The sequence below is a fragment of the Sinocyclocheilus anshuiensis genome, unplaced genomic scaffold, assembly GCF_001515605.1.
Source record: "Sinocyclocheilus anshuiensis isolate Anshui unplaced genomic scaffold, SAMN03320099.WGS_v1.1 scaffold392, whole genome shotgun sequence".
Lineage (NCBI taxonomy): Eukaryota > Metazoa > Chordata > Actinopteri > Cypriniformes > Cyprinidae > Sinocyclocheilus > Sinocyclocheilus anshuiensis.
The window spans coordinates 3,256,343-3,271,213 of NW_015557091.1; the positions used below are offsets into that span (position 1 = coordinate 3,256,343).

A 14,871-nucleotide genomic window follows, 5' to 3' on the forward strand; every position below is an offset into this window, starting at 1 on the left:
TATATATATATATATATATATATAACTAGTGTGCGGCAAAATTTTGTGTATATGTAACATTTAAACTATTTCAATTATTAAAAATCTTTAGCATCACATACCTATAAACTACAATATTTACCTACAGACATTTCATTATGCTGCGAAAAACACTGTGCTGAGACTTCAATGAACATTTTTGAGTGATTGATAACGCAAATTAATTACTGAATCAGAGTTGAATTGATTCATATAAATGGCCAGTTTGAACTGATTCAGACAAATTGAACAAAATCTGATGCTACTTCGAAAAATCTATTTCAAATATATAGATTTAAAAGCTCTCATACTTAAGAGTCATAACAAAAGGAAGGATCGTCATCTCAAATATGTCATAAACAATTCATATATTGCCCAGCCCTAATTGTATGCCAGTGTTTTGGGGTTGAAAAATACTTTGTGAGACTTCCATGAACACTTGTGAGTGATGGTGCAAATGAATCACTGAATCCGAGTTAATAGATTCATATAAATGGATAGTTTGAACTGATTCATGTAGATGAATTGAATAGCATCTCTGATGCTACTTTGAAAAATTGGCACGATTAAAACTGTTCTAAAGTTATCATACCTGACGATCCTTCCTTGACTCTAATCTCAAATATTTTGTAACTATTCATTATATTGCCCAGGCCTAAATGTACACCAGCATTTTAGGGTTGATCAAATTGATTCATTTAAATGGACCATTTGAACTGATTCATGCAAATGAATTGAAACAAATCGGACTAATATAATACTAATACTAATACTCAAATATTTCAAATATATTCAAAATATCACCCAGCTTTAATTGTATGCCAGTGTTTTGGGTTGAATGGGTCATATTAGGCCTATATTTAGCTAATCTGTTCTGAGTACCAGGTGCAAAATCACATTATTCAGAGCCACGCTTTGGGTTTTGTCACACTCATACAAGCCACTTGCACATGTAATACACACATATTCTCTCACGCTCAGCTCTCAATGCAACACATAGCTTCAAAGAGAAAATGCAATGCACATCTCATCCCATTAGCCCTTCGCTTGAACTTATATGTGTACTAGAGGCAGTGAAGTTGCATCCTGCTGAGCATAGAGTCCGTGACGGCCCAACTGAATGGGTTCAGTTCTGTCTTTCTTACTGCCCGACACGATTCGATCACAGGAACCCTTCGAAGAGTGGAGCCATTTGATGAGGTCGGTTTTGTTCCTAAGTACAACATTAAAGTTTCTTTTGGCAGCTCATGAATGAACAGAAGTTCAAATGTTTATTAGAATGTCCCTTCGTCTTTCCATCTGTGTGTTTATGCTTTTGCAGTGTTTCTGAGCGCCACTTTCTGTCTTGAGGCCTACTGAGGACATGAGCAGATTGTTGACCTTTCATCAGCTCTTATTTCTTAACGGTTGTTGCAATTATGCACAACATCATCCTATGCGTTTGCATGTTTGTGCAATCTTCAATGCATGCATGCGTTCTTTCCATACATTGTGTGATCGTATGCATTTCCAGGCGAGATTGTAGTGATCTGCGCTTCATGTAGCATGTTGCGTTCACACATGGTCTCTCTGATGTCAGTTTGGCTCTTTACGGCGAGCAGATTTTCACCGTGGAGGGGACGACACATCCGTCTGTTTATCTGTCCTGTGAGAACCGAGTGCACCAGCGCAACCCAAACACGTGGTTCTGTCTGTATGCAATGTCTATTTCTAGCTTTCTTTCTCTCCGGACGGTATTTTCTTTCTTTTTTGTTTCACTCGTGCCGTCTCTTGCTGTTTTCCTTGGCGCAATGTTAATGTGCCGAAAGAGACTGTTGCTCTTCAATCTTTAATGGCACGGGTGATTGCTGTTGTTCAACAGACGCACATGACACTATCAGCTCTCTTGAGATCTTTGGGGTTTTCTATTGATACAGTAGGGACCTGGAAAAATGTCCTTGCAGCTCAATCCAGTGACGACTTGATGCCAAGCTCACTTCTACATGGCACAGACACTGACTATAATGTAAAAAAATGCAATTTCACCATAACCTGACATTAAAGTCATGAAAATGACTTTTGTTGGTGTAACCTAAGGTTGTCAGGTTGATTCAGTCACATTAAGTCTTATTTTTGACTTGAAATAAATCTAAATCTTTCAAAATCGAAGAAAAAAACACAATGTTTACATCTAAATCATGTTTCATTCATCTTCTAAAAAAATTGAAACACAAGATGTTTCACACCAAATTGGATTAAAAATGCAAAATGATGCCAGTCACTGAATTAAATATGCAACATAATAAACAACAATGTAGGATACCATAAGATTTGTTGCATACTTCACATATAAAATATTAGGATGTATACAGTACATACTGAGCAATATGCATTATGCTAGTACTCCATTCTGAATGTAGAAACAAGCACAAAGCTCTCTCTGGAGGGAATGAACTGTTAATGAATGAAAATGTTTTGTTTGGAACTGGGTTGAGAGGTTAAAAGCATGCTAGATCCGTTAGAGAACTGTGACATTCTCTGACATTTGGCCAAAACAGTCGGCAGCGGCTGATGGAGGGCATGAGACGGAGGGGGTAGCCATGGAGATCCCATGTGCGATATGATGGTTTGGTATGTGTCCGGATGAATAATTTAGTGCGTGTGAAAACCGATACCAGAGAGCAATAGCCTTTACCCACACACACTTACACTCACTTAAGCACAAGTGACGCAAGAGATCCCATGTGTCTGGTGTCACAGCTCAGCTAAAACAGGCAGCAGTTAAGCACCATTGTGTGAAAAGGTCCATTTTTAATATAAGCTAAGCTATGTGCTTAGAAACACACACATATATTATATACGTATATATAGAGGCAGCAAAACGGTTATGGCAACTCAAATTGCATGCTGGGATGAAGGTTAAATCGCATATTAAAATGCATGAGTCTTGTAAAGCTTTCCAAACTAGCCGTAATGATCAATTCTAATATTCTGGAAAAAAGTTCTGAGTTCTAGCTTCACTTGGAATTGCTAAAATAGTGACTGTTTTCAAACAGGTTTCCTTGTCTGTCATTGGTAAAACAAAAAGATAGCCCCGCCCCAAATGCACACTATTGTTGAGCAAGTGTTGCTGTTGTTGGGCAGGTCGAGATTCTTAAACAAACAATGTTTTTAAAGCACCACAGATCCAAACGTTTACACTTTTAGCTTTTTAACATAAAAAAAAAAAAAAACACTTCTTAAGATGCACAAAGGATTTCACAAGATGGAATCTGAAGTTGTGATTGACTAGCCAAACTCAACCGTCACTTATTTATCTGTGATCTATACTCCATCTGCACGTGTTGCCATGGTCACATCTTCTCTCTGAGGGTGTTTTATTGCTAAGGAAGCATTCGGATGGCCTTTAGGGTTCAGCTTTGATGTTACTATGAGGCTAATTAGGCCTCGTTTGCCTTATTAGCTAGTGATCCATGAAGCACATCAGCTCTGAAAGTTCACTGGAGTGGTTCAGCAATCAGAGTGCAGCATCAGGTCCGCCACGGCCTAAATCATATCATGTGTGATGTTGGTTGACCTTTTTGGAGTTCAACAATGACTATGTTCCAGTGTGGTTATTTTATAACTGTTGTTATTTTATAGTTTTATAACTAAAACTATTACAAATTAAAAGTTTGTGTAAAATATAAAAATTAGAAATTAAAATATTTTATTTTATTAAATATAAATATTAGATTAAAAACTTTAAAACAAAAATTTAAAATATTGATTTGGCAACTAACTGAAATAAGTACTAAAATTACTAAAACAAAAATTAAAATAAAAATTATTTAAAGATAAATATTAAAAAATAATCAAAATGGCTCAAAAGGACAAAAAAAGACTAAAATAAAAAATATTTAAATCCCAATTTAAAGTATTAATAAATGCTATAATAGTATAAATAATACTAAAATAACACTATTGTGTTCAAAACAAAATATTACCATACTATACTAAAAATTGCACAGTATATACTATAGTATTTTAAAAAAACTTTGAAAAAATATTGTTCATTCTGACAAAATGAAACATTTGCAAGCAATGTATAATCACATATATTATTTTATTTTATTATATTATAGTAGATATAAAAAATATTTAAATCCCAATTTAAAGTATTAATAAATGCTATAATAGTATAAATAATACTAAAATAACACTATTGTGTTCAAAACAAAATATTACCATACTATACTAAAAATTGCACAGTATATACTATAGTATTTAAAAAAAACTTTGAAAAAATATTGTTCATTCTGACAAAATGAAACATTTGCAAGCAATGTATAATCACATATATTATTTTATTTTATTATATTATAGTAGATATTCTGCTATAGTGACCAATATTTTTTAAGCTAAAAGTGTGCAATACTACAAAATAGGAATTTCTGGCATAATTTTCCTGAATATTAGTCATATGACATTTACAGCTCATGTGATTGGCTCGTGAAAAAAGTGCCTATGAGGAAGAAGACAGCAAGCAGCTCACATACTTCCAGAAAATAAACAAAGAAGCAACAGTTAGCTAACAGTTTTCAGCAAATAATAATAATAATAATAATAATAATAATAATAATAAGGAATGAACGGGTTGGGAGACTAAATGGTTAAATATCTGGGCTTGTAACTTAAAACTTGTAGCCCAAAGTGTCTTTCAGCAAGACACTTGAGTAAAAAAAAAAGTACAGTAAAGTGCTTTTGACAACAGCATCTGCCAACCAAGTAAATAAATGTCAATCTCACCAAAAGACACCTATAGGCCCAAAGCACTTTGTTCATTTGGCACGCAATCCACATCCAAGGAGCCAATGTATCTTGTATCCAGGTTGTGGTTTTTAATGGCCTCAATTTTCTTGAAGCTGCACCAAACATGCTAAGTGTTCCCAAATCCAAAAGCACCTCAGAACACTCTCTCTCCCTCTAGAGGTCCCCTGGGGTAACTTCAGTCCTCACAAAACCTCTTCCCTGTCTTAAAGACACACTCACGTAGAATAGATACGGCCAAAAGTCATACACCTTCCCACATCACTGAATAATCCATAGCTCAGAGCAGGGCCGTTTCTAGGCATAGGCGAGCTAGGCTGTCGCCTAGGGCGTGTTTCTACTTAAATAACATGAATTTATCTGTCTTTGCTGTATTAATGTGTTTCTGCTCTGATATGATGTGATTGACAGAGAGAACATGGACCTGCTGTTTGGAGCTCAGCTGTCTATCATAAGCAGATAAAAGAAAGCATATATCACAATTAAGCTTTAAACATATTATATTATTATTATTATAATACGCAATTTTCTCTAATTTTTTCTCTAAAAACATACTTCAGAAAGCAGAATGCAAAAATAATTCCGACTGTCTAAATCTGAAAAATAAATCAATTAAGCATTAAATATTAAACTTTAAACATGCATGTATTATTAATAATAATAATAATAATACACAATTTTTCTCTAATCTTGTCTGTGGCCACCACAAGGGACGAGAACATAATGTCTATCCAAATTAGCTATTAAACCATTGTTTACAAGTTCAGTGGTTTGTAATTTCTGTTCCACTACTGGAACTAAACAGAATTGCAAAAATAATGATTTCAACAAAGTTTCCAATGGTTTGGACAAACAAATAGTCTCACTACACTGGTTAAGCCAATGTTGTTTTTGCTAAACCAATCAGGCCTTTCAAACAAACAGATTGCAATTCCATTTGCTCCCATTAGTGGCACAGTATGGGAGTGCTTCACTTTTAAGTTTACTGGTTTAAATAATACAGCATGTCTAAAACCTTGCCAATTCTTAAAGCAATAACGCACCATACCTCCCACAGATTAAGTTGAGGTTCACTGTGTTTGTTTATACTCATGGTTTTTGCCAGGATTTGAGGTCTTTTGCAACCTCTGGGGTTTGGTTGAGGTTTTGAAACAAAGCTTGAAAACAGTTTGTCATTCTTCTTTCTGGAAATGCCCCTCAGCACCCTAAACAAATAGAGGAATGTGAAGTGTTGGGCATAGACACTGGGCAGCAGTAATTGCATTAAACTGTGCAATCAAATAATAGCACATCTGCACAATGCCGCCTACAAAAACGTGACACATTTGCTGCTCTGGTTTGGTTTCCTCACTCACTTCAGGTCTGTGCATTTGCAACACCTCATCACATATGTGTCTGTAAACCCAAACCACCATAGATCCCCTTGGATCCCATTCCAACATCAAATTAGGTTACGGTTTATATTCATGAAGTCTGACTTTCAGTGCCGAACACCTGTGCCAGTTAAAAGCATGAATCCTGTGCAGGGGAAAACATCTGAAGATAACAGATCAGTGTTTAGCTAACAGCATGCTGTGAGTGAGTGCAAATACAGGATATTTTAGCACAGCGTTACACTTTCCTGACTAGACGTGCCATCAGCTGGGGTGAAGGTCAACCAGTAGGAATTCTGTGAGGCAATTCTGAATTAAATCGCCTAGTTGGTAGGACCCTAGATCAGATATTGCTCTTTCATAGCTCAGTAAATCTAATTTAGTTCTTCATTCAAGTATAGACATTATACTAAAATTAATTTATAGAGAGAAAAAAGATAAACAAATGAGACATTGCTGACATGTAGTAAGATTTAACAACTATAAAATGAAGGTGAATAGCAGATTTAATCATTTGGTTTTGGAAAAATTTGATGAGAAATGTTTGTTCATATTGAAATCTGACTTTTGATTGCAGACTTTGTATTTTGGCGAATGTGAGCACAGTTTGAGACATTGTTGAGATCTTTTTTGAAACTCTAGACACTTTTTCTTGTTCCGAGTGTTGTTATTGTTAACTACAACTAAAAATATTAAAAAGCGTTTTTGAAACAAAATAAAAAATTTAATAAAAATAAATGAAATTAGAAATAAATAGATGAAAAACTTCAACTTAAAATAATTTTGCTTTGGAAACTAACCTAAAATAAATAATTTGAAGCTGAAGTACCTAAATTATTAAAACTAAAACCAAAATAAAAATGTATATAGAAGTATAAAAAAGAACAAACATGACAAAAAACAAACGAACAAAATATACTAAAATGTAAACTAAACCTAAACTGAAAACTTATACAAATATAAAAAATTAAATTAATAAAATAAATATAGATAAACATAAACATAGATATGTAAGGGATAATGCACGGCTAGCTATGTATTAAATTATTTTAATGCATGACGTGGAAGCCAAGAACCACCCAACGTGAAGCGGAAGTAACTAAAACAATGAAGCTGTTTAGCTACTTCGATTTTACCTCGTTGCTGAGAGAGATAATGTAGCGATCTAGTATCTATTCTATACTATCTTATTAATAAAAGTCGCGGGTCAGCACTGACAATAAGTTTCTGTGTGCATGCAGCGCAATCTGCAATCTCTGACCTCTCTCCCTCTCACTGTGTTTATGTGCAAGTGATATGTTTATGTGTGTGTGTGTGTGTTTGTGAGGGTGTGCATCAATTGAAGCAGTGCATTAATATAGATCAGTGATTAAACTGACTTGGAACTACCTGTGCATTAAAACAGTTTAATTTAAACTGTGTTAATGCATACCTGCCAGCCAATCAGAATTGAGTATTCAGACCGACCATGGTATAAATATATATAATATATTTATCTAATATATATATATTATATGAAAAACTTAGCAGCTAACCTGAAATAAATAATTTGAAACTGAAATACCAAAATTACAAAAAAATCAAATAAAAATAACAAATGCACATAACAAAATCACTCAAATGTAAACTAAAATGAAAACTTATGCAAATATAAAAATATAATTTATATAATAAATATATTTATAAAAAATGTAATATATTAAAATAAAAGCTATTTCAAAATATTAATAAATACTATATTAGTTTAGAAATACAACTAAAATAACATTGAGGCTCTTCAAAATCTAAACAAAAAAAAATAATAAATACAAGAGACACATTTTGACTTTTTTTCATATGGGTGATCGCATGTACGTGTTCGTTCTTCTTCATTCTAACACACCACAACTAATTATCCTTGTGATGCATAACACATAAAACAACATAAGTGAATCAAGTCCTCTGATGTGTGAGTGTGTAACGGAGATATATTCACGTGACCTGTTATATATTAAGCTTTCTGTCATGTACCTCACAAACCAACCTGAAATTGGTCTTTATTTGGGCTTGATTAACACTTAACATTCCTGGTAAATAACACAAAACAGCTGTGTGGTGTTGTTTTGAAGGACATCTATGCCTTAAGCGATCTTCAGCACTTTAAAATAAAAGTGCATACTTGTGCATACTTGAGTAGCCTGTGTTCCTGGATCAATTTTCTTGTTGACCTCGAACAACATTTGTTTAAAGCTTATGGTTAAGTTTAGTGCTGTCATTCCCATTGACTGTAGGGTGGGTTAGGATTAGGTTTAACCTTAGGGACATGGTTTGGCCTATGATTGTTTGCTAGGAAAATTATTCCAGGACAAATAAACAATGTAGATCCAGGAACATGTCGTACTTGGGTAAATTGTGTTATGCATTTTAGTTTAGTATGTCCTCAAATTAAGTTTGCCAGCTGCAGGACCTTTAAAAAATAACAATGGTGAATCTCACATAGATATACCTAGCTCATATTTCACCCCAAAACAGAAATTTTATTTAGCATATGAAAATTATACTTTGCATAAATATTATCCTCATTACATTAAAGGAGTGGTCGATCAGCTTTTTTTCTTTTTAAACACATATTTTAACTTTATTCTACATTAACTTTATTCGTTATTCTATTCTATTACATCTTATTTTGTAAACATTATGATACAATTATTTTTAAATGTTCTCTGAATGTTATGAAACAATTAGTAACATTTAAAAAAATGTTAGACGAATGTCCAACTAAAATGTTTTAGAAGAAAAACGTTCCATGAATGTTTTTGTGCTAATGTTTTGAGAACATTATTAAAGACCGGCTTACTTTGAATGAACATTCTATTAACGTTACTTTGTTCATAACGTTTAGAGAACCTTACCAGAATGTTAGCCAAAGTTCTAAGAATGTTCCCTTTAGCTGGAATAACACGATCGAAGAAGTTGAAATTTGTCATGTAAAATCTTTGATACTTTTCAATCCCAGCATTATTAATTGTACAGAGCAACTAAAATGACCATCAACAGCCAATCGAAATTCAGCAGTTTATAAAGTCAAGATCAAAGAAGCTGAAAATTGACTCCAAACAACTGTATCTACAGGACTTTTTCTTTCAAATGTGTCTGTTTTGGTCATGTGCCCTTGGACCCAAATAATTGCAACTTTCAGATTTTTTTTTTTTTTCTTGTGGTCTTGGGGAGTTTTTGTGAGACTCACATCCCAATATCTTTTTAAGTTCAAGATGAGCTGAATGTACAGCAGTGATCTGACCTCTGTTTGTGTGAGTTCTGTGTGTTTATGTAGTGGACTTCTCTTTAACACAGCCAGTGACTTTAGAAACGGGCACATTAGGACAGGGATGTTCTTATAGCTAGAGGAGAAATCTGAGCACAACTAGAGAGGTGATGATTCACACACACACACACACACACACACTCACTCACTCACTCACTCACTCACTCACAGTGTTATGATGAGTGTTGTAGAGTTGTGATGCATTTGGCTGTTGGCTGAAGGCAGAAGATGGGTCAGCAGAGGATCCGTGGCAGCAGATGGGTCAGCAGAGGATCCGTGTAAGCACTTCCTACTGCTTCTCTCCAGCATTAATGAGAAAACCACTTCAAAACAAACTCAACCTTCTTTTTAATCTGCTAATGGCAGGAACGGTAGCAGCGGCTGTGGTTCTACAGAAAACTCTGTCAGGATGAGTTCATTTAGCTATAGAGAATGTCTGGTTGTGTAGATTTTTAAACTGGGCTTAGAAGTTTTTCTCCCAATTTCATATGCATTGAAAGATAGAATGAGTTATTTTAACTATATTAAGAAAAATTATAATTCAATTATAATAAATTATACATTTATATTAAGTGTTTTCTGTGTTCAAATTGAATATAAATTGTTATAAGACTTATATTATATATATATATATATATATATATATATGTATATATATTATCTTTTTTGCTAATCATCTTTATCACTGCATATTTCAGTAAGTTGTGTAATAACAATTACTATTTTCATTTGTAAATAAAAATATCTTATTTATATAAAATATAAATATATAAAAAAGTTATTAATGATAAAATATACATTAAAATATAATTTATATTTTTGCATTATTTATACATTTTTAACTACACACAAACACGCACATATACAATTGCATATTCGAGTAACAAGAATGACTATTTTCATTTTTTGATATTTAAAAATGAATGACAAATTACAAATCAATTATATATACATGTATATTATATATACATAATTAAAAAAATCTATTTTTTACTTGTATACAGATATATATATATTACTTATACATTATTTATATATACAAATGTGAGACATGAATTATAATCATTAATTAAAAAACATATAAGAGGTAGTTCAGCCTTGCATGTAACTCAGCATAAGAATGAAAATTTATCAATGCATCTACTTATACTTAAATGCTTAAAGATATTAAAAACATATATTCCCGCAGAAGTAACGTGTAGTGATTAAACAAAAGCCTCTCTCTCTCTCAGGCTTGGCTGCAGAGGTATGGCTACCTCCCTCTCACAGACCCCAGAATGTCCGTCTTGCGGTCAGAACAGACCATGCATTCTGCTATCGCTGCCATGCAGCGTCTCTACGGCCTTAACGTCACCGGTGAACTGGATAAGAACACCATTGAGTGAGTAGCAGTTACACTCTCACACGGTCACTCGCTCCAATATCGACTGATTCTGGGTCAGAAGTTTAACATGATGTTGTTCTTCTCAGAGACTCTTTAACATCACTGACTGTGCACAGCAAAATACCCATAAGTGCCCTCCTGTTGCAAAGACCAACAAAGAGGGTTGCTAGCATGTTTATTTCCCAATCATGGGGAGTCTGTACCGGTTCTGACACTAACAATGCCAAGGTCATGGGTTCAGTTCCAAGGGAATTGAACCCATGACCTAATATAGGCCTAATAGACCTTAGTCAGGGTAGTCAGGGTCATATTTAATTTTTTTGACAGGAATGAAAATGAAGCTGTGAGGGATAGAAGTACAGTGCATTTGTCAATGGATTGTACTGTTGTTTAACAACATACCGATTGTTCAGTTGATGATAAAACTTTCATAAGTCAAAAACTCCATTAAAAACTGTTTTGAATGTCGTGAGTTGTGAAAATTATGTGATCTAGGACCTCTATACAATGTGTGCCATTTTGTAAAATCTATCCCTCGCAGCCTTGTTTTCATTTGTATTCAATTCAGTATGGCATCTAACCTGACTAAGATTTATATCTTGAATGCAAAGTCACTTTGGGTTAAAAAAATCTGCGAAATGTATGAATTTAAATTTGAACATGCTAGATCAGCATAAACCACCCTTTCAGATTTCATAAGGGTAATGGGTGAGGAATCACCTGATTTTATTTCAGAAATGCCTTTACACTGCTCAAAATCTAAAACACAATATGATAAATGTATATCTATGCATACTGAATATGATGTACAGCAGTGATTTCCAACCACACTCTTAAAAATAAAGGTTCTTTATTGGCATCTATACTTCCATGGAGAACTTTTAACATCCATGGCATATTTCCATTCCAGAAAGATTCTTTATAGTGGAGAAAAGTGCTTTAGATTTTTTAAAAGTTCTTAACAGAAAAAAAGTGTTTCTTTTAAGATCTGTTCGCTGAAAGGTTCTTTGGGGAACCAAAAATGGTTCTTCTATGGCAAAAACAAACTCTTGGAACCCTTGGGTACTCAAGCCTGTCCGATAAGGGCTGCTTGCAAAAGGTTGGGAAACACTGACGTACAACATCTGACCGCTAGGATCATGGTGATGTCGTAACTCTTATGTGATCTTTTTCTTTCTTTTTTGCTTCGGCATAGTGATATCACCATAAGGTGAGGCTGATTTTTCTCTTGTGATTTGTTTCTTGCTTTCAAAACCAAACTTGTCTCTGCTTCTCTTTCTCTGTGTGAACTCTGATTGAAGGGGATTGAGAGGGGCCAGTTTTATGAATACAGTAACCATAGTATCATATTAGTTGATTAATTGGCTGATATTTGGCCTCTAGATATTTGTCTTGGCATCTGCCATTGAAAAACATGGTGGTCCTAGTACTGCTAAATACTCAAGTTAATAAATATATTTCATGAGGTTGACATGATGTAAACTTTACATTTTGGAAACCTCATGTAATTGTGATGTTTTTCCTGAATGCTAATCAATCTATGAAAATTGTTGTGTTGTGTAGCTCAGACAGGCTGGGCTGAATGTCACAAGTGTGGAGTAATGCAATATTAATGAATCTACTTCTTTTTCTCTCTCAGCTGGATGAAGAAGCCACGATGTGGGGTGCCAGACCAGTTCGGCGGTGCCTTGAAATTTAGCGTCCGAAAAAGACGTTACGCTCTCACAGGGCAGAAATGGCAACATAAACATATCACGTACAGGTGAGTTACAAAAACACACTTGAAATGCATTTATTGTTCGTGCATTTCTGTGAGATTTCTGCCCAAAAAAAAAAAATTTCTTGTTTTCTGGTAAAAATATGTAAACATCCTCACAACAAGATGGCTTGTTAGAAGCAAAATCGCATAAGATACTAAGACTTGATGTTAAGACTTGACTTTTACTTTTCTTTTAAGCATAAATCTAACATCATTTTGTGAGGTTCATGCTTAAATCAAGAAAAAACTTTTTTGCCAGTGGGGTAAGAAACGCACACTCAATTCAAAATATATTCTCTGAAAACAAGTTTTAATATTTTATGCAATTTTGTTTCTCAAGTATAAATGTGTCTTGTTTTAAAGGGGTCATATGACGTTGCTAAAAAGAACATTATGTTGTGTATTTGGTGTAATGCAATGTGTTTATGCGGTTTAAGATTCAAAAAACACATTATTTTCCACATAATGTACATTATTGTTGCTCCTCTATGCCCCGCCTTTCTGAAACGCGTCGATTTTTACAAAGCTCATCGTTCTGAAAAGCCTACCATACTGTGATGATGCCCTTTCCGGCCGGAGCGACGAGACAAAAACATTAAAACCCATTATAAGCGAGGCATTTGTTGCATCCAGTGGGTACATAATTACTGATTATAATGACTTATACTGTCTTTTTACGCGTTGCGTTACATATCGCGCCGCGTAAACATAAAACCCTGTCTGCATTTGCACTGCTACTGATACACTGCTCAAAACTCGCATTTGAATCGTCAGTGGCGAATTCTTTAAATATAAAAAATGTACTTACAGGCTGCGAGTCAGAAGCGCCAGACTGTCATTGCAAAATTGAAACTGCCCCACTTTATAGAAACAGCCTTTGTGCACAGACGCATTGTAGGCTACTCTCCCAGGATCAGGAAACAGTCCTCCATAAAATGCGCTGGACACATCTGCATATTTGGGTTGAGAAAGGAAAATTTGAAATTGCATCATATGACCCCTTTAAGGATGTTTGAATATGTTTACTGGAAGACGACACTAATACTGATTAAGAAAATGATTTTTGCCGTGCCAGCAGCAGTGCTGAGATAATTAGGCTGTCAGATTCTTCTCCCTCACCTCACCAAATCCCTTCAATCGTCCTAAATCACTCCGTCCAACATTCTCATCTCTTCCCCTGTCCCAGCTGGCCTCTTTCCCTCTGTCTTTACAAACCTTTATTGGAACGACTTGATTAAAGGATCTAGTTGCTCTAAATTATTCAAGCCAAATTATTATCCAAATTATTTAAACTATTATAGCTAAATATATATATAGTACTACCATTAAAGTTTTTCATGTTTTAAAAATTCTCTTGCTCACCAAGGCTGCATTTATTTGGTTAAAAATCTAGTAAAAACACTAATATTGTGAAATATGATTATAATTTAAAATATCTTATTTCTACTTGAATATTATTCCTGTTATGCAAAGCTGAATTTTCAGTTTCAGTGTCACATGATTCTTCAGAAATCATTCTAATATGCTGATTTGCTGCTCAAGAAACATTTCTGAAAAACTATTTTTGGCATACACAGCATCTTTTTCGACCTACATTGTTACAATATGAGTTATTGTTCTTAATTTCAGTGACAAGTGCTTTGTATTGTTGTGACATGTATTATAGTAACATGATGCTCTGTCCTAAATGCAGTATTTCCACAGCTTATGTATGTATGACCTATATTCAAATATAACTACTAATTACATGTGCCTCAAAATAATCTTCCTGACAGTATTGTGTCGGTGGGTTTTTGTGACGGCTGTGTCAGAAAAACTGCCCCAAAACTCCTACCACTGTAGAACATAAGCAGAAGTTTATCCACCTTTAGAAACATAGTCCCACCTCAGAAGGCTTTAGACAGCTGAACAGCTCAAATAACAAACATTCTTACTGAATAATTCATGTAAGCGCTTTAACAAAAAAATTAAATAAAACTCGAGCTTCACATTTCTGCTTTTAAACTCTCCAGCCCGCTCTTATTATGAGTGTGTTAATGTACAGTAAAAAGTGTTTTTGCAAGTTGATGGACAAGACAAAATTACAAAAGACCATTGTACCAGCATCTTTTGATATGATATAAGTCAAACAATACGGCCTACTAAGAGAAAGAGAGAGAGAGAGAGAGAGATTATGATTATGTAATGGAATGGTGGCTTTAGGCAGGAGTGTGTGTGTGTGTGTGTGTGTGTGTGCGTGCGTGCG

General features: G+C 34.3%; 1 protein-coding gene across 1 annotated transcript in view; it reads left to right on the forward strand.

Moving 5' to 3' along the window:
- Positions 1–14,871, forward strand: part of mmp16a (matrix metallopeptidase 16a (membrane-inserted)) — a 56,912-nt gene that overhangs the window by 4,024 nt on the left and 38,017 nt on the right. The window contains exons 2-3 of the mRNA XM_016471936.1: positions 10,716–10,864; positions 12,507–12,629. Of these exons, the coding sequence (XP_016327422.1) occupies positions 10,716–10,864; positions 12,507–12,629 (272 nt within the window). The remainder of the gene's footprint in view (positions 1–10,715; positions 10,865–12,506; positions 12,630–14,871) is intronic.